This window comes from Girardinichthys multiradiatus, chromosome X, assembly GCF_021462225.1.
Source record: "Girardinichthys multiradiatus isolate DD_20200921_A chromosome X, DD_fGirMul_XY1, whole genome shotgun sequence".
NCBI lineage: Eukaryota > Metazoa > Chordata > Actinopteri > Cyprinodontiformes > Goodeidae > Girardinichthys > Girardinichthys multiradiatus.
The window spans coordinates 746,903-767,490 of NC_061817.1; the positions used below are offsets into that span (position 1 = coordinate 746,903).

The window sequence follows — 20,588 nt, forward strand, 5'->3', positions numbered from 1 at the left end:
GTGCTCCAAAATCTCCTGATAGCTAGCTGCATTGACCCTGCCCTTGATAAAACACAGTGGACCAACACCAGCAGCTGACACGGCACCCCAGACCATCACTGACTGTGGGTACTTGACACTGGACTTCTGGCATTTTGGCATTTCCTTCTCCCCAGTCTTCCTCCAGACTCTGGCACCTTGATTTCCGAATGACATGCAGAATTTGCTTTCATCCGAAAAAAGTACTTTGGACCACTGAGCAACAGTCCAGTGCTGCTTCTCTGTAGCCCAGGTCAGGCGCTTCTGCCACTGTTTCTGGTTCAAAGGTGGCTTGACCTGGAGAATGCGGCACCTGTAGCCCATTTCCTGCACATGCCTGTGCACGGTGGCTCTGGATGTTTCTACTCCAGACTCAGTCCACTGCTTCCTCAGGTCCCCCAAGGTCTGGAATCGGCCCTTCTCCACAATCTTCCTCAGGGTCCGGTCACCTCTTCTCGTTGTGCAGCGTTTTCTGCCACACTTTTTCCTTCCCACAGGCTTCCCACTGAGGTGCCTTGATACAGCACTCTGGGAACAGCCTATTCGTTCAGAAATGTCTTTCTGTGTCTTACCCTCTTGCTTGAGGGTGTCAATAGTGGCCTTCTGGACAGCTGTCAGGTCGGCAGTCTTACCCATGATTGGGGTTTTGAGTGATGAACCAGGCTGGGAGTTTTAAAGGCCTCAGGAATCTTTTGCAGGTGTTTAGAGTTAACTTGTTGATTCAGATGATTAGGTTCATAGCTCGTTTAGAGACCCTTTTAATGATATGCTAATTTTGTGAGATAGGAATTTTGGGTTTTCATGAGCTGTATGCCAAAATCATCCGTATTAAGACAATAAAAGACCTGAAATATTTCAGTTAGTGTGCAATGAATCTAAAATATATGAATGTTACATTTTCATCATTACATTATGGAAAATAATGAACTTTATCACAATACGCTAATATTTTGAGAAGGACCTGTAAATGCAGATGTTGTTGGCAATCATGCAAGTGAACATTTTGTCAGCTGACAAGTTTAAACAAGTTCAGGATTTTATGAAAGAGGACCTCCAGCCTCGTAGTGCTTTAATGGTGGCTGCTATTAAAGACATGTTCTAAATGGCAGATTTTCAGTAAACAGTCCTACGTATTTTACTTTCTGACAACTAGAACAAGAAAATATGTGATTGAGAGCAACTTTTATTTAAATTGAGATCAGATGCTTAGGTGCTGAATTATGAACATGAAGTTTTAATGGTGTGAACTAAACTTAGAACCAGACTGGGATTTATGGGTATGACCCGAGGTACAGCAGATCTGGGGTTAGGGTGGGGGATGGTGCGTTCAGAGTCAGAATGTATTTATTAAACACTACACAGTCACCAGGACTGTAAAAAGATCTCATGGCAGAAGATCTGACAGAGTTAAGACACCACAATGTTTTTTGTCACAATGAAATCTTCCCCCACAAAATACAAACATGTACAAGCACAGTGGGAATACTGCGACTGGCTAGATGTTGGCCAATAACAACAGCTAGCCAGTTGGTATCTGCTTCACAGCTTCCAACTAGAGCTAAATTAAAGGACTGACCCACTGACTTTCAAAAAGTTTGGACATCATTTAATTATGTCTAATTCAAAATCTACAATAATCTGAGATCAAACCTCTACTTTATTTGTGAAAACAAAAAAATATATGGGGATTTTTTACTCCCACAAATAGCTAAAATCTCATCTTGCCTCATTCTTGTGAGACCGGATTTTGTGTTCCATCTCACTCCACTTACCTGGATGCACAATTACAGCTATAAGAAGTATCTACTCTATCTTGACAACGTTTCCAGGTTCCACTATGAAAACATTAGTTCAGGAAATGATAGTCGTTCTCCCACACAGGTAGCTCTACATTTTGGTCAGTTCGTAAACTGAAATTTGCTCTCTAACAGTGGATTAGACTGTTTTTTTCAGCCCATCTGAAGAACTAAATCAGGCAGATTCCTATTTGAGCACATAACTTGTTAAAGAAGATACAGGCATCATGATGCAACTTTGCTGTTTTTAACTGTTTTCACATTTGTGCTGTGTTGGTTGTTCACAGTTAGAGGTCTTTGAGAAAAATGTTTCTGAGAAGGCTCATGAAGAAAATCCACCACGATTTTGCAGGTAAGACTGAGACAGCAACAGATTTGGAAAAGGAGCTAAGGCTGTGTACAGTTGCTTTTACCCCACTTCTCCCAAACACAATAAATATTAACTAAGCAATTGAGACAGTTTCATAAAGCTACACTAAATATATCTTTATTAAAAGGGGAGGGGGTCTAGTAAACAGGATCATACCAGTCTTTGAGAGAAACCTCATCACTTCAAGCAAAGTCATTTAAATTTAAGATTATAAATAATTTAGAAAAAGTGGGAAATAAAAAGTACCGAATAAAAAGGTTATGACCATAGTGCATACACAGCCTCACCCTTTCTTTAAATTCCTGTCTTTCCTCCACGGTGAGTGTGTCTGCTTTGGCGATGACAGGGACAATGCTCACAATCTTCCCCAATCTGTTCATGAACTCTAGATCAATAGGACGCAGCCTGGAAACACAGGGAGTTCTCAGTCAGTTTGGACAGCAAGATGTACTTTCACAAAATCACTAACTTAAAATTGTCTGAGGCACAAATTTGAGTTCAGCCTCCCAGACTTTGTGGAACTATTATTTCATTGTGTCACTGGTTGTATGTTTAGGGTTGTTGGCCTACTGGAAGGTGAACCTCCACCTTAGTCTCCGGTCTTCTACAGACTCTACCAGATTTTCTTCCAGGATTATCTTTTTTAGCTCCATTCATCTTCCACCAATTCTGAAATGGTTCATTCCCACAGCATGATGTTGCCACCATCATGTTTAGGGTTATGTCCAGTGCTAATTTTCCTTCACACAGCATTTTGCTTAAATGACACCAAAATATTTTGGTGTCATCTGAGTAGATCACCATCTTTCAGATGTTTGTTGTGTCTCCTACAAGATTTACGGCCAACTATAAACAGGACGTCTTACAGCTTTTTTTTTGTTAAAGGCCATTCAATTGTATTTTGGAGTTTCTGATTTGGGGCGCTGAATAGATAGGCAAACCATACTTTAAAGTACAAAAAATGATGGCTGAAAAGGCTTTTTTGTTTTAAAAACAAATTTCCTTAAGCTCAATATTTGATCAATCTGAGCACAGCCTGTCCTTTCAAAATCCAAAAGTTTCTTTTCATCTCTTCCTGGAAAATGTTCTTTTACACTGACTTAGTTTAAAGGTGAGTCTGTCATCCCTGATATTGTGTGTCCTCTGTGGTCAAATATAAACTGAATTATTTGTGTAAAAGCACATATTGATGGAGCTTAAGAGTTACCTAAACCTTTGATCATCATAATTAGCAGTGTGATTAGCTCCTGCTCCAGATCCTTTTTAACATTTTGTCACGGTACAACCACAAAACTTGATTTGTTCTAATGGGTTTTTATGTGATAGTCCAAGACAAAATAGTAGAGATTTGTGAAGTGGAAGGAAAATTATATTTGGTTTCCAAAATGTCTACAGAGTCCCAAAAGTGTGGCATTTGTCAAAAAACTTTCTTTTTCCATATATATCTCTAAATAAAATACATACCAATTACCTTTAGGAAGAAAACATTTACCTAGATAAAGGAATAAAAAATGGTGCAGTTTGTCACAAGTCATGCAGGAAACACAGCAGACATGTGGAATAAGGTGCTCTACTCTAATGACACAGAAATTTTGTCATGCAAAATTCTGTGTGTGATGCTCAAGCAACACAATTAGAGGCTGCAGACAATTTGAGACTGAGGTGGAGGTTCACCTTCCAGCAGGACAACGACCCTAAACATTAAGCCAGAGCTACAATGAAATGGTTTAGATCAAAGCATATTCAAGTGTAAGAATGGCCCAGTCAAAGTCCAGATGTAAATCCAACTGAATGACAAAACTTGAAAAAACTGATGTTCATAGATGTCCTATTTAATCTGAGTTCGAGGAATTCTGCAAAGAAAAACAGGCAAAACTTTCAGTTTGTAGATGCATAAAACTGGTAGACAACCCCTCAAAAAAATGCAGATGTAACTGCACTGATAACTGGTTCTACAAAATACTGACTCAAGGGAGCTGAATATAAATGCAAAACCACGTTTTGAATTGTTATACTTATAGCTTTGAAAGCCACGTATTTACAAGTATATTGTATAAACTTCTAGGAGGAGCTGCTAAAAGAAAGAGGCAGCAAGAGTTTCATGTTTCTTAAACTATAAATTGCCAACAGTCAAAGACTAGTCGCAAACAAACATGGAGAGACAGAAAACAAAAGTTTAGGTGGAAAAAACTCTGAGGCTGACAGCTACAACAGGTGCCAACAGTGGGTGAGTATTTACCTGTGTCCGGTTGCAGGGAGGAAGTAGATGCAGCAGTGAACTCTGCTGTCAGGTATTCTTCTCTTGCGGTTGACGTTCAGCTCCTCTCTCAGATATTTCTCATATTGCTCGTTGACATACTTCACTATGGGTTCCCAGCTGGAGAGAGGGGCAGCAGTGAAGGGTTGGTTGTTATTCAAAGCACGGGATTATTATTTTCTCATGTATTGCTGACGAATCTAAAGAGTATATATATTATTTTGTTATATTTGATTTGTATTGTAAAAGGTTCTAACTCTGTTGATGGCACTCTATAAAACTGAGACTATTTTTCACATGCCACAGAATATGTAGAACATATTCTAAACATTATGCCCTAGATGAACATAATCCTAACTGATAACTAAAAGGCATTTTTTTTAGTTGCTTGTTTCTTGTATGCAAATTGGAAAATATGTCTTCAGCAGCCCCCCAGGGACACCAAGAAGGCTGGGTTTCCTGGTTTTATGCTGTGGTGGCCCACGGGGAGAGGCGGCAAGCTAGGGTGGGTGGCTTATTCCCCCCCAGCCGTTTCATGTTGGAATGTACCTCACTGAATGAGCGGATCACATCCCTGTGCCTTCGGGTGGTGGAGAGGTCTCCGATTGTGGTTTCGGCTTATGGGCCATGCAACATTGCAGAGTGCCCGGCCTTCTTGGTGTACCTGGGGGTATGCTGGATAGGGCAACCTTCTAGGGACTCCGTCACTCTGCTGGGAGATTTCAATGCTAATGTGGATTGTGACAGTGACACCTGGAAGGGCATGATTGGGAGGAATGGCTCCCCCCGTTCTGAACTCGAGTGGTGTTTCATTATTGTCCCGGCTGTTGACCTGGAGAAAGCTTTTAATTGAATCCCCCGTTGTGCCATGTGGGGGGTGCTCCAGCAGTACGGCATCCAGGGGCCTTTACTAGGGGCCATCCGGTCTCTGTACAAGCGGGGCAGGAGTCTGGTTTGCATTGCTGGCGTTAAGTTGAACCAGTTCTAGGTACATGTTTGACCCCAACAACTTAAAGAGTCAACCACAACTACAGGTTGGCTTCTGTTTTTCTACAGCTTATGAATTTTATGAAAATTGATCTTTTCTCTTGTTTGCAAGCTGTTGCATTGGAAAATGTAACTCCAGTTTCCTATGTTTATCAACCGGTGTCCCACAGGGCTTTATCCTAGGTCCAATTTCCTTTTGTATGTATATGATTCCTGGTCAGCAACTCTCTTGGTTTCTTTTCATGCTTACCAGTTCTGATTGTTGATCTGGTCCCCAAACCCAGGAGTGTCGATCACTGTCAGCTTCATCTTAACCCCTTTTTCTTCAATCACTATAAAGAACAGACCAAATGGTTAAGGGCTACAAAATCATGGCAGCAAGTCTTGGATTAAATTTGTTTTCAGATTTTTTTTCCAAATGTGATGGAGGGCAGGAAACCTTAAAACTAATCAGTTTCTTTTTCTAAAACACATTTTACTGTCCATTTTCATTTGATAAATACTAAATAATAAATACTAACAAAACTGTTGAATTGAAGCATCTATCTCGTAGCAACAATAGGCCAATAGATTCCACTGCTGTTATTTTAACTATAACTGTTCTCTCTCTGTTCTGAGCTACAGTATATCTGGCCTGGCATTCTGTTTAGCTGTGACACCTTCCGGGAGGGGGCATTAGTTGAGCTACTGCAGCCAAAAACTTCATGTTCTCTTTCTATAGTCCCATAGATTTTACTATTGGCTCAGAGCTTATATGTTTAGCAGTGTTTTTCTCCTGGATGAAACACTAAAGAAGCTACTACTGCCATTAATTCTTTACTTTTACTATTTTATTGAAAGTACTCCTGGTACAGGCTTTTCCGTTCGTTCATGTGTATGCTTTATCTTCTCAAACCCTCTGTCAGTTGTGGCAGATGGCTGCTCACACTGAGCCAGATTCTAGTTCTCCTGGAGGTTTCACGCTCTTAAAGCGGAGTTTTCCTGTCCACTGTCAGTACATGATCAATCAAACGGAGGGACGTTAGTGACTCGATGCCATCAGCTGGCTTTCCTTAGATAGAAAACATTTCACCAATTGGAATAATAAAGTGAGCTTGACTGCATTGATTTCTAACTACGATTAAAGTAACTTTAAATAAGTACTGGACTGAATTAATTATATATTTCTGTATAGAAACAGGATCTGTTTGATTTGTAAAATGCCTTGAGACGACACTTGTTGTGAATCGTGGCAATAAGGACGAACTGAACTGAATTGAATCATATCCTTCGAAACAACCATACTAAATATCAGCATTGTCAAACAGGTTGACCTTGACATGTACTGAGATGTTACTCTTTAAGTGATTGTAATTTAACTTTAACATTGTTGTTGGCTAAAAGGTTCAGGCTGATTTAAGGTTATAGCTATGCTTTATGTGACATAGGTTTCTATGTGATGACAGGATTTAAGTGTTCCTTCCCTGAGTCAGTGTAATATGTGTGCACTTGTGAGTGTTTGAGGAAAGCTGAGCAGCAAAAGACTATTATTTAGAGCTTAAGTTGTTGTTGAGTAAGCACACACGAATCTCCTCTTATCGGAAGCATGACAGCAAACATCTGGAACCAGAGCGTTCAGATTTTCGCTAACCTGTAATAAAGTAGGTCTTTGTTGTTGCCAATACAGACGAGTACAGCATTTAGTTTCAATGGTTTATACACATTTAAGCACAATTAGAAACAGAAGAATGCATTCTACGTGTGTGTGTGTGTGTGTGTGTGTGTGTGTGCTGTTTAATATGTTGCAGGAGAGGAGGATGGCGGGGTAACTGGAGACAAACTTATGCAAATGTCTGTTACACACTGGTGTTTTTAACCAAAAACTTTGTGAACACTGGCAGCCAAATTTACTTTTATAGTAGAAGCTCCTAACAGCCAGTATTAATGCAACATCCTCAACAACACCGAAGAATACTCTCCCTAGAATAATGCTCTAACGGATGGTAATAAAACAGAAAATCACTAAACATAAAAACCATGACTCCTTGCCTTCTTTTTGATGCCCTCTTGCCATTCTGATGCCTGCTTCAATGTAAACAGAGTCCTGTGGAACCAGACGGTGAATACTGCTTAATTCCAAACACATTTAAGGGAGCTGCAACTGTCACTAATGACCCTTTTCAGCTGGCTCGATTTGGCCCTACTCGACTCCATTCGGCCCGCTGTGCGAGCGTTTCCATTACCATTTTTTCCATACCGGGACTTACTTTTTGGTCCCTGCTCCTGAGCAGGTACGACCGCAGCTGAGTAGGGACAACATACGACGTGAACATACTGCTCTTCACTGATTGGCCGTGGGAGGAGGACAAATGAGAAGGTTTTTAAAGTGGTAGTGGAGGGAAAGGTTAATAAAACTCAAGAAAGACTACAATAATATTAAAGACCACAATGGTTGAAGCGGATCAAATTAAAATATAATTTAACTTGCATTGGTGCAAAACTGGTCAAAAACTACAGGAAACGTCTGAACTCTGTAATTGTTAACATAGGTTTCTGTACCAAATATTAAGTTCTATTTATGTATCGTATCAAATACTTATTTCATGCATTAAAATGCAATTATTTAAATATCATACAATGTGATTCTCTGGATTCTCTTTTTTTTTTTAGATTCTCTCTCACTGTTGAAGTGGACCTATGATACAAATTATGGACCTCTTCATTCTTTCTAAGTGGAAGAACTTGCAAAATCAGCAGTGTATCAAATACTTATATTCCCTGCTGTATGATTTGTTTTCCATGCTGTCTTATTTAAGTCTAATCACATTCCAAACTAACCTGGGTTAATTTTGTGAAACAGGTTTTCTGACACCTGCTCGGGTTTGGTGAGAAAACATTTTTAAAAACTGTCTGTAGTGTTTATGTGTTGGATGGATATCCAGTGATAGTTAGAAAATACAGCAACATGTGAGCTGGTTTACTTTGGTTACTCAGCGTCTGCCTTGTTTCATCCTGGCTCTGTTTCCATTCAACTTCAAATGTAAGCTGAAGAAGTTGATAACTGAGAGGAAAGGATAAACAATGTTAAACAGAACCTGGGCTACAACTGGTCCTGGCAGAACTGGCCAATAACAGATTTTTGTGGGTGACCTGTCAGTGTATCCTAAAACCTTTTCACTGAATTCTAGTGTGTTTATTTCTTGTGAACAAAAGTGTTTCATAGGTGACAGCCAGTAAAATGTTTTTTACCAACTAAAACCTCAAGAAAGTACTGCCTCCCACTTCTACCTGCATGTCCAGATGTTATTTTTGAAAGTTTGAAGCTTAGTATGTATTCATCATTAAAACAGATGTGTCTTCTAGCAGTGCAGAGGTGCATCCAGCCCACACAGGGATTTCTGCCTATTAAACAAGCAGTTAAAGGAAAGATGATGTGAAAGCAGGATGTGAGTGTTTACCATGACTGACTGCATGCAGTTTGACTGTTTTGGATATTTTCTCTTCGTAGTTAGGTGTGCATGACTTCCGGCTGACCTTCGACTTGAACAGGGTGTTGACAAGCGTGGACTTCCCCAAACCACTTTGACCTGCAGAAAGAAGTCCTTCAGTCTTTGCTCTGAGGTGCTCAGCAGAAAACAATTAGTCTTTACAAACTGCCTGGCACGTCACACTATCATATACATTTCTGGAATGAAATGCAGAGGAATGACTCTTGCAGCAGAACAGAGATACCAAATAACAGTCCATTCACAACCCTTATAGACTTGCTTGGTGGAATTACGCTTCAGACAAATAAAAGATCATGTATGCATGTGGGTCAGACAAAGTTGCAATAAACAAGCAGCCAGAATGTGAGTGGCAATTTTAAATAATAACATGTGCAGACTCGTTTTTCAGTTAAATTACAGAGGAAGTGTAGATCATCTAAACTTTGTGTAGAGCAAGAAAGTACAAATAGGCCCAGCTCTCCAAACCACTTCCTCACAGAATCACACTTCCTCTTTCAGTATGAAAAGTGAAATAATCTATTACCAAGTCAAAGGCACAGCAGCTCCCAACAAACAAACGTCTGTAGTTTGTAGTGTACATGTGGTGTAAATGTATATTTAACTGAAAAAGTAGTTTGTCATTTTCAAAATAATTGATCATATTTGAGCAAGTGGTGTGGTAACAATGAACCGGTTAACTACTAATGAGTGCTACATTTCAGTTTTATACGTTTTTCACTAACAGAGCATGTTCAGTCCTGACCTTCTGGTACTCATTTTAATGAACTGCTTACATCTCCACCCAGCCTATTTATTTAGAACAAGACCAGAACTTTACCTCCATTATACTAAAACATTTACTCCAATTCTCTTAAGCCAGTTACTGGATGTACCTTTTTTTGCTGAGATGTTGTCTGTGTGATCATGTGAAGGTGCATAAAGTGCCTATATCCCTTGAACTTGTCAGATTTTGTCACGTTACATCCACAAACCTCCATGTATTTCTGGGGATTTTATCTGAAAAACCAACACAAAGCGGCTCAGGTTTGTGAAATGAAAGGAAAAGGAGGATTTTAGTTTTTTTTAATTAAAAGGTTTGCCTCTTCCAGCATTGAAAATCTACAGATTGAAATTTTGGCTAGATTTTCTTTGCTAATTAGCTCAAACTCAGTCAGATTGGAGGGAGAGCTTTTGCGAACATCATTTTTCAAGCCTTGCCATAGATTTTCAGTTGGATTTAGGTTTGGACATTTACTGGGCCATTCTAAAGCATGAATCTGCTTTAATCAAAGCCATCCCATTGCAGCTCTGGCTGTATGTTTAGGGTGGTTGTTCTGCTGGAAGATGAACTTCCACCCCAGTCTCGAGTTTTGAGTTTTCGAAGAGAGAGAGCGCACAAGTTTCAAACAGAATGCAGTTATTACAGTTAAGCTTGGAGTTCTGGCCAGAAAGGAAAGTAGTACGAGCTGTTAACAAAGTCTTAGAAGTATCCTAGTGAGGTGGTGTTCATCACCATCACATGTGAAGAAATCCCACACACACATTGAATCATGGTGCTTCACAGTCAGCAGGACATAGGACTAATAGGGCCTCAAGGTTTTCTAACAGGAAAAATTGTGTTTGAGCTTCTTAGTAGTAGCATTTACTGCAGCATACCTCTCAGAAGAGATGCTCCAGGATTTTAATGGACCCTCTAGGACTTCCTAAAATCTACATCAGTCCAGCTTAACCTCTCACTTTGAAGTTCTTGTTGATTGAGAAAACCGTTCTCATTAAGCTGCAAAAATCTTTGCAGCAGTTTCCTGCATGTGAGGCCATTTTGATGCACAGTGATAATGGCTGCACAATTTCTTTAGAGATAATCATCGCTAACATACAAAGTCAAACATTTCAAACACGTCTATTGCACCGTTATAGAAGTTTTAGCTGGTCTATTATATCACTACGTCTGCACCGATGATACAACGGATTTTGTGCCATGGTATTAATTTAATTTAATTCATTTTTCTTTTTTATTGTTTTTTGTGATTAGCTTTTTAAAAATGTCTCTCATCACTCTGCTCAATAATCTAAAAAACAAACAAATCTGAAACTGCAACGTCTGCAAAACACAAAATATGTATGTATCTGGTTTTAGTCATAATGTATTATTATCAGTATAGGATATTTGCCATTGTAAGGACTAACATCATGTATGGGCCAAGAGTTACTTTGATTAGTTCTAATTCCGATTCTAGTCTATTGTCTGAAGTGTCCTTCAGGTTGCTGTTCTGATTGATAGTGTGTGTGGTTTCCTGTTTGCATGTTGTTGACTCACCAACCACCATAATGTTGAACTCAAAGCCAGCTTTCATGGTCTTCCGCCTCATCTGGTCCAGCACTGCCTCAATGCCCACATAACCAAACAAGTCGGTTCCTTGGATGAAGCCAGTCTGGAAGCCTGAAGCAGACTGGGAAAGCTCCAGCTGGACCGCTGTCTTCAGATCTGACTCTTTCTTTGTCTCCTCGATTCTCATTCCCTTCTCCTTCCCAGTCTCCTCTGGCTCTGTATGGCCCTCCACACAGTGCTCTTTTTCTGACTTGGAGGTCTGGATTTTTTGGTGTTCATGGTTCTTCCCTTCATCCACTTGCTCCTCTGCCATGATTACACTCTCCTTCTCCCCTCTCTCCTCCATCAGGGTTGGTGGGTCTTTCAGCAACTTTTCAGCAGTTTCTGTGGGTACACAGAACATGGATTAGATGTTCTGATGCAACAAACTGTGTAATGTGTCTCTGTAAGGAGAAGTGAGAAAAATAGTGTGTGAAATAATTTGCAGGACCGCCTTCTGAGACAGGAAATCAGGAAGTCTACATAAGGAGTTGAACATACTGACTACCTTGGTTGTAACATTCTGGATTCTTTAACAGATCTGTCATTAGAGATTTTTAATCAGTTATCTCAACTAACTAGAAACCAATGTTACTTGATAGAGAACGTGAACATGTTGAATTCATGAATAAGTATTAATAATACAAAATTTAAAACTTTGAAAGTGATGCATTGATCACAGTTATCACATTGTATACGACAACAGTTAGGGTCAGAATATAGACATATTGTACCTGTAAATAGATAGCTTTGCTTTTTTGCTCAGGTCTTTTACCCCCATCAGATCGGAGCAGCGCCCACATTACTGCAGACTCTGCCCATCTCCCGTTCCATCCTAGAATCACTCATAAACAAGACACCAAGATATTTAAATGCCTCTACTTAAGGCAGAAACTGACCCCTAACCCAGGGGAAGCAGTCCGTATTTTTCTGGTCAAGAACCAGACTTCAGACTTTGAGGAGTTGACTGTCATCACGACCACTTTACACTGTGCAGTGAACCACACCATTGGACGCTGAAGGTCATGGCCAACAAACCACATCATCTGCAAAGGACAAGGTCCTGAGGTTCGTAAACCAGACACCATCCTTTCCACAACTACATCTTAAGATCCTCTCCATGAACACCACAAACAGGATTGCTGACAAGGGGCAGTCCAGCATGCACCGGGAACATGCTCAACTTTGATACAGCTCAATCTTTGAGCATACAATGATTGGATAGCCCTTAAAAGCCACCTAGATACAGCAATACTTCCTCAGCAACCCCCACAAAATACCTCATGGGACACAGTTGTAAGCCTTCTCCAGATCCGCAAAACACATGTAGATGGGAGAAGTGAACTCCCATGACCCCTCAACAAATCTGTGAGTGTAAAGATCTGGTTCACTGTTCCACGGCCAGGATGAAAGCCACATAAAGCTCCTCCTAAAGCCGAGCACACATGTGGAAAATGGTGCTCTGGTCAGATGAGAGAAAACTAAAACGGGGACATCACAATGAACTCAGCATCTCCACAGTGAAACATAGTCAGGGCAGAATCATGCTGTTGGCATGATTTTCTACAGTAGGGACAGGAAAGGAGGGCAGAATTGATGGGAAGATTGATGGAGCTAAATCCAGGACAATCCTGGAAGAAAACCTGTTACAGGCTGCAGAAGCCTGGAGACTGGGGTGGAGGTTCACCACTCGGTTTCGCACCACTCGGTACGGGAACAGTTGTGTTACCACTGACTCCCCAACGGCTGAAGCTATGGCAACTGAAGCCTCCAGCCATGAGTGTACAGCACTGTGCTGCTATAAACGTTACTGTGTTACATTGTCGAATTAAAGTAATCTGCGGGAAATGATAAAAAAAATGAATAAAACAAAACCCATAAATAAACTAAATACTAATAACGTTTGTATTAATGCATATGCTAGAATGTCTTATTTGTGTTTTTATGTCTAAAATGATCTACTGGGACAATTATCTGGACCATAGCCCAGCCAGAACTCCTGGCTAAGTATGTAATTCATAAAGGTGATTTGTCCTTTTTCTTCTCTGTCAGCCTTCAGGCAGGGTTTACGACTCGTAAATGGTAAAATTACATGTATGACCTGCTCCAGCCACTGTGGTCCTTAATATTATTGTAGTCGCTCTTGAATATTATTAACTTTTCCCTGCACTGTCTCAATGAAAACCTTCTCATTTCTTCTCCTCCCAGGGCCAGTCAGTGAAAAGCAGTCTGGTCACGTCACATGTTGTCCCTACTCAGCCCCGGTCGTACCTGCTCAGGAGCAGGGACCAAAAAAGTAGGTACCGGTACGGAAAAAACTGTAATAGAAACGCTTGCAAAGTGAGCCGAGTGGAGTCGAGTAGGGCCAAATCAAGCCAGTTGAAAAGTGACAGTTGCAGGTATAAACTGTCTATTCACATTTCTGGATGCACATACAATCCTTTATCATTTTTATTTAGATTTGTTTCCTTTAGTGTTTTAATGAAGAAATTTGAAAAAAAAAAAAAGACATTATCATTTTATATTGCTAACAGCTCTCAGCACCACACAGCATATGGTGTTAAAGTGTTAAATGTGGTAAAGTTCAAGGTGTATCAGAACCTTTGCAAACTTCTGCAAGTATGAAGATGTAGAAAATAACGTGGTGGCAACATGGCAGCAAATTAAAAGCATTTTCAAAGTTTTAAAGGCTAAATTTTACTTGGACAATGAAACACACACAGGAAAGGAGCAGAGAAAATTAGTCTCCCCAGGCAAAGAGCATGTAAACGCACACAGCAGCATGCTCCTTGCAGGACTTGGTTAAGTGAAGCCCATCAGCTCCAGTCTGACTGTGACTGCATGTGTCTGCTCTGTGCTGTAAGAGGATTGGATGGTACAGACAACCCCCCTCCGTGGCTTTAATCTGTCTCTTCATGTTTCTGCAAATACACTAACAAGATATCTGGCATGACTGGCATGGACATATACTATGACTCAACAAGATGCAAAAACAAATTCTTCTTTTAGCATGCACATACACAAATGGTGCACATTACAGCACAGAGGCTGTTGACTGCTGTCAGTCTACATAATTTAATCAGCTATAAATATCTGAAGTGTAAAACAGTCCAGAACTAATCCTCCTGAGTCAGGTCAGTAAAGGACTGAATAAGACTGACAGACAATGCTGCAGTTTTAGCCAGGAGAAGACTTGAGATAAAATGATTAATTCTGATTCTGCTGAATCAACTGTTAGTCAACAACCTAAACAGTCCAACTTTTCTGGAATAACTAAAGTTCTGTATAGGCTGTTTATTCAATACCGAGGATGGTTGTAGAGTGAGCTCTGTGCATTAGAGATAGGAAACATTCTCACGAGACTAATACGACTAACAGCAATGGAGATCCCTAAATTAATTGAGATTTTTCTGTCATCCAGACAAACAAAATTATACATTTTAGCTCTCAAGGAAATATCTGCAACAGTGCAAAAGTGCTACACTATATCGCCAAAAGTGTTTGTCATTCTACTTTTACATGTACATGAACTTTAATGACATCCTAATTTTAACATACAAGGTCCCGTTTGTTAATGGACCCACTATTGTCAGTAACAGCAACTTGAACTATGTAAACATCTTCCAAGGTTTAGAAGTGTGTTGATAGTTAAATGAGAAAAGCAGAACAGTACTGCTGACAGGTATTTGTCAGTGGTACTGGACTACCTGTAAATCCTTTCTTCCAGCAGGACAATGATTCCAAACATAAAACCGGTTTTGGATGGATAAAGTAGGGTTGCTGCCATTGAGCCCCTACTCTATACTTTTGCATTTTTGGTTTGTTTGTATATGAGTATTTCAGGTATAAAAAGGTATTCAATAAGTTTGCTAATGGCTACTAAAAGCAAGAGGTCAAGGTGCGACTTGCTGACGGACATTTTACCAAGGGTGTATGTATATACTTGAACCTGTATGTAGAAGTTTGATCATGTGTGGATAAAAGAAATCCAGAAGAAATTCAAACCCAGTTCTTATTTTTAGAAATCCTTGTAGATGAAGGTTGTAGCATCAATCCACTCTGCAAAAAATGAAAACAGCTATAATGACCAGTAAATGGTCAAAGTTAATCTGAAATTCATCCAGTGATGAAGAATTCTAAGGTTCTGACCATATGTTGTATAGAGGTATGAAGGAAGGTGGTCTGGCTTTACATTGCGTTATCTCTGACAGAATCATGTGTTCAAGTTTCAGTATTGAAAATCACAGCTTTCTTTTAGTCTCTTCCACTTGCTGGATGTTTCACAATAAATTGAGATAAGTGCATTTGATTTAAAATTCATTCCAACTGCTCCAACATTTTTATTTCAGCCTGCAGCGGTCTTACTCACTGTCTGCTAAGTGTCTGTGCAACAGAGACATCATTTAGCTCTGTGGGGACCTGTATTAGTAATTTAGACCCATGTATCTCCCCTCACTATAAACTGGAAAATGCTGCATTCCACTTTGCTTCATAGGTAAGGATATTAACTAAAGGATCAAGCTCCAGCACCTAAAACTGAAGGATTTATTCGCTGTCTGACTATTGTTGTTTATGGGCAGGAGATGGAACAAGTGATCGCAGACACAAACGTAGACTAAATGGACCCTTTTCAAAAATCAAAAATAATAATTAGACTAACTTGGCCTAAATTAGCCTAACTTGGCTTTCCATAAAAATGTAGTGGTACAAGAAAAGATATGTGTAACACAAATTTACACCTTGTGTTACTAGCTGCAAATAAATCTCTCCTTTGCCTCAGCAGGACACACACACACCCACCCACACACACACGGAGAGCACATCAGGCCGTGTGCACTTACTGTATACATCAACACACAAAGTCATGTTTCCAAATTCTGTCTGTGTGCTCCAAGTGCAATTACACAGCAACCTCCAAAGAGTACTGCCACAGTCTAAGACAGAGCGCAGTTTCATCGATCCTAAATACATTTGTATCGTTTCAATGTTTTAAAGCTCTGCAAGGTGAAGTAAACAGATCAGCTAAATCCGTTTGACTGAAGCAGGAAGGTGGTTCAAACGTCATTGGTCACATGACTTTTCCCATTTTGAAGCAAGTTGCAATACCACGGGCTGAGAACATTACCCTGGTGAGTTTAAAGCCAGTGTCGCAGCCTTGGTGTCAGTGGGAAACATCAGTTTCTGTCTCTTAATAACCCTCTTAAGGTCCATAACCATTAGCAATTAATCATTTCCAATTCAATGACCACCATTTCCATAGTCCTCTACATTAGACTATGGCAAGATTATTAAATATCACTTTCAATGCTTGGCTGCCAAGGCAGATTTAAAGAGATGCATGGCAAGCATGTTTATAGCTTTTCATAACAATAGACTACATATGATAGAACCAATACTGGAAAAACTATGAAGTATTGAAGAAACAATCTTCTCATAACCCCCCTTTAGATCACAGTTCCACAATAAATATTCAACCACAAACTCCTTATTACAGATCAATTTGTCTTTTCACATCAAACAAGCTTAACTGTTTTTAGATCATGAGGTCAGAGTTGGAGAACCAAAGGGGTGTGGTCTACAACTGCACCATTCAGCATCTGTATAAGACCTTTGGTTTTCCTCTAAGGGAAACCCCACACCAAGCACTGAGCTCTGTGTTGTCATCCTCGTGCTGACAGGCTGCCCAAAAGCATTGAGGGCTTTAAATGCGAGCAAACATGTTGGGTGTCAGTCAGTCTCAGTATGTCAGTCAGTCATATGAGTAATTCTCACATCAGACGGACACTGGAAGATGATACGACGTCTCTGCTGTTTATACATCAGCAGAGGCATGCTGCTGCAGCTACGGTCTTTGCTGCAGCATGCTGCTGCCGTCACACTTTTTCTGCATTACCCGTTACTGTTCAACTTCCCATTCCGTGTCCTCATCTCTCAATAGAGTGCGAGGTGTAATAAACACATGTAGATCACAGAATGACAGGATGATCTCAAAGGTGATATGATCTACTGGCAAAGATTTGGGGTCATGTCACTCCACTAAACAAAATCCAAAAGGAAGAGGTGCCTTAGTTATTTATTTTAGAGTTATATCAACTATTTCATAAGATTCAATCGCCCCAAGCAGGGAACAGGAACAAAGTGAATAGGGAGTAGGTGTACTACACTCTCTTCAGAATACAGAATCAAATTAAACTATATCTCAGATGTATTGTTTATTTTTTATCTAGTGGGAACACTGTAATTATTTCCCTCAAGAAAGCAACTTTGCTCTGTTCATGCTCTAGCTGGTGGAAAAGCAAAATAAGAAAAATTTGCTGTTGAGGTGATGTAGAAATGTTTTCATTTTTTCTAATTTAAATGCAACCTTTGTTTATTTTTACTACTCCTAAACTTTTTTATATTGTAAAAAACAATACGGTTGTTCCTTAAAAATGGAATGGTTTCCTCAAAGATGTGCAGCCTAGCAGTGCTAAGTCTACTACGGTCCACTACAACCAAACCGGATCAGATGCTGTCTTCCAAACCATGGGCTTGGATCAAGCCTGCAAAATGTGGCACTTTACTCTTGAGTTACATGACAGTTAACTGAACAGGTTTTTGATTTCTTGCTACAACAGAAAACTCATCCAAAATGTGATAGAGAGAAACTAGTGTGTGTGTTTAGGAAGCAAATAAATGGTTTCAAGGTGTTGTAAAAGTATCTGTGATTAGTTTAAAATGTTTAACAGCACTGACTCTGAGGACCTCTTACAGTCAACGGTTTGAAAGAAACGAAGTGGAGGCCTTCCTTTTCCCCACCCCCCATTCTGACTGCCAGAGTGGACCAGCCCCATCTGCTTTCATTGTTAGGCCACAGGACTAAGCATGGAATATCAGTGACCCCGCTTCGAAATCCATGAGGACAGAAACAAAACCAAAACAATAAAAAGAAAGGGAACAACAATTCTTACCTTATTCTGATCCGCAAAAGCCAGTAGTGGGAATCCCCTGTTGGCAGCGGAAGGCCTATAAACAAAACCTCCTAAACCCGTTCTTCCAAAGTTTGTTTTTGGTAACAGTGAGGAACTCTTTTCCCTCCCTGCTGCCTCCCTTTGGTTCTCCCTGCTGTCAGGAGCAGAGTGAAGAAAGGCTGAGAGACAGAGAGGGATAGAGGGGGGGTGCAGTTGGATTGCAGCCCCAGGATCTATTCACATGTAAATGCCCCAAGGAGCTTGTAGTAATCCCTGAGAGGAGCAGGACTACGCCCTCCTCCCCCGTCAGGATCATTTACCCAGCAGTGACTGAGCTGTCAGCCAGAGTGGGATGGATGCTGCAATCACCACACTGATAACAGCTCTAAGTCACTCTGTGGTGATCAAATCTACAGTTGTTAGGTTTTTGTAAGTGTGTGTCCATCAAACTGTCAAGCAATGTAAGGTACAGCTGTGAAATAATGTTGTATAGAAAATGTTCATTAGGCTCCATTCTGTAGCTTGGAAAGAATAAGTCATGTTCTCCAACTAGGAACATAAAGACTTCCCAGTTATGTACTGCGATACGGCTTTGTCAACTCTTTTCAGTTGATCAGGCTGTAACTGTTATATCAGTCAGGATTAGCCATTCTCCCCCTCAAGACAGAAACTTCCCAGAAGACATGAGAAGTGATTTCAAAGACATACTACCCTGCTACTGCTTTCAGTCTTCCTGTAAAAATCTGTCTAAATCTTAAGATGGACTCCGTTTTTTATGTTATACATTATAATAACATCATATTTGCTGTAATGACCGATATATAAAAAAACAAAACCTTTTTATTACTGCATATGTGATGAGAAAATGACAAAGATATTTAGCTGCTGGATGACTTTGCTATCAGTTTATCAACACTACTAGAGATCTAAATTTTAATAATAATAATCATCTTTATTGGCCACATGTACATTACAATGACATTTTTCCTCTGCATTTAACCCATCCCTTACAGGGAGCAGTGGGCTGCCATTGTGCGGCGCCCGGGGAGCATTCTGGGGCTAAGGGTCTTGCTCAGGGACCCAGAGTGGTAATTTGTGGGATACGAACCTGGCCCCTTGTGTCCCCTCTGGAACACAAACCTCCTGTTCTAACAACTAGGCCACCATTCCCCCATAATAAGAAAGAAATTACCAAACAAAAAGTAAAAAAGAAAAAAGCATGAAAGTATGTATGTAAGAGTACACTTCTAAGTGTGTGAACTTAACTTGGACCCTGGATAACACAAGCCCTGGGGAGTGCTTTAACTCCACACCATGTTTTATCTGAGACTCTTATTCTGAAGGGAGACCGGATGTAGTTCTTGAGTTGGCCTATTGTGTTGACTAAAGCCTCCACTGATTGTAACTCATTTATCTGGAAGCATTTGGGTACCCAGCAAGAAAAAGTGACAGAGGGACAGAAAAGATGTGAATAATTTGTAATTCCTGTAAGAATAATGCAACTAGCTAACCATTAGCCTCAAACAACTCCAAAGGTGGCTTCTGCCTCAGATCTTCCTACTGAGGCTTAAACTAAAAGGAAATTTCACAGTTATTAGTAGCTCAACATCTAAAATACTTCCACTGATAAAACTGATCATAAATTCTTTAACACAGTTTCTTTGGGAAAAAGGGTGTTGTCCCATAAATATGGCTAAAATCTTGTCTTATCTCATTCTTGTGAACCCTCTATTGCATTGTTGCACACCAAGCGCACCGTAAAGGTGTGGTATTGCATAGTCATAACTATATCCTGGTCGGATTTCACCCACCATAAATACTAGAAAACGAATAAAAGCATCTTTACTGCATTTGTCAGTCAGTCATTTTCTACCGCTTATTCCATAGTGGGTCGCGGGGGAGCTGGTGCTTATCTCCAGCAGTCTATGGGCGAGAGGCGGGGTCCACCCTGGACAGGTCGCCAGTCCATCGCAGGGCAATGCATTTGTATTTATGTTAAACAGAAACCATCATCTTAGGTAGTGCTAATTAGAGTAGTATATCACAAATAATTTATCAAGTATCAGTGTTTGCCATTTTATTATTGGAAATGACTGTTTGGAATGCAATAACTTTTTTCCTAATAAGTTTCAAGTATCGTTCACTGAAATTTGCATGCCAAAAAGATATTCAGTTGGTTAGATGAAGTGTCACAAGAGTAGATGGTCACAGCTGAGACAAACAAGATGCTAAAGCTCTCAGAGAGAGCTTCAGTTAAAGACAGAAAAAAGAGGAGATTGAGGAAAATGTGGATTTAACAGCTGGAAGTCACCATCTACAGGGCTGAATGTACTCAAGGCAGGCTGACGATGGCTTCATTCAGGTCTGCATCAGTT

The 20,588-nt window shown here is 40.1% G+C and overlaps 1 protein-coding gene across 4 annotated transcripts in view; it reads right to left on the reverse strand.

Moving 5' to 3' along the window:
- The window catches only part of LOC124862639 (neuronal-specific septin-3-like), a 108,845-nt gene that overhangs the window by 9,780 nt on the left and 78,477 nt on the right, over positions 1–20,588 (reverse strand). For 3 of the 4 annotated variants that reach the window (XM_047356683.1, XM_047356684.1, XM_047356685.1), the window contains 5 exons: positions 11,213–11,608; positions 8,866–8,994; positions 5,679–5,760; positions 4,424–4,561; positions 2,472–2,589 (listed from right to left, as the gene is read on the reverse strand). In XM_047356683.1, coding sequence (XP_047212639.1) covers positions 2,472–2,589; positions 4,424–4,561; positions 5,679–5,760; positions 8,866–8,994; positions 11,213–11,608 — 863 coding nt within the window. Of the gene's footprint in view, positions 1–2,471; positions 2,590–4,423; positions 4,562–5,678; positions 5,761–8,865; positions 8,995–11,212; positions 11,609–18,213; positions 18,434–20,588 lie in introns of those variants that run through there. The other variant, XM_047356686.1, reaches the window with a different exon arrangement.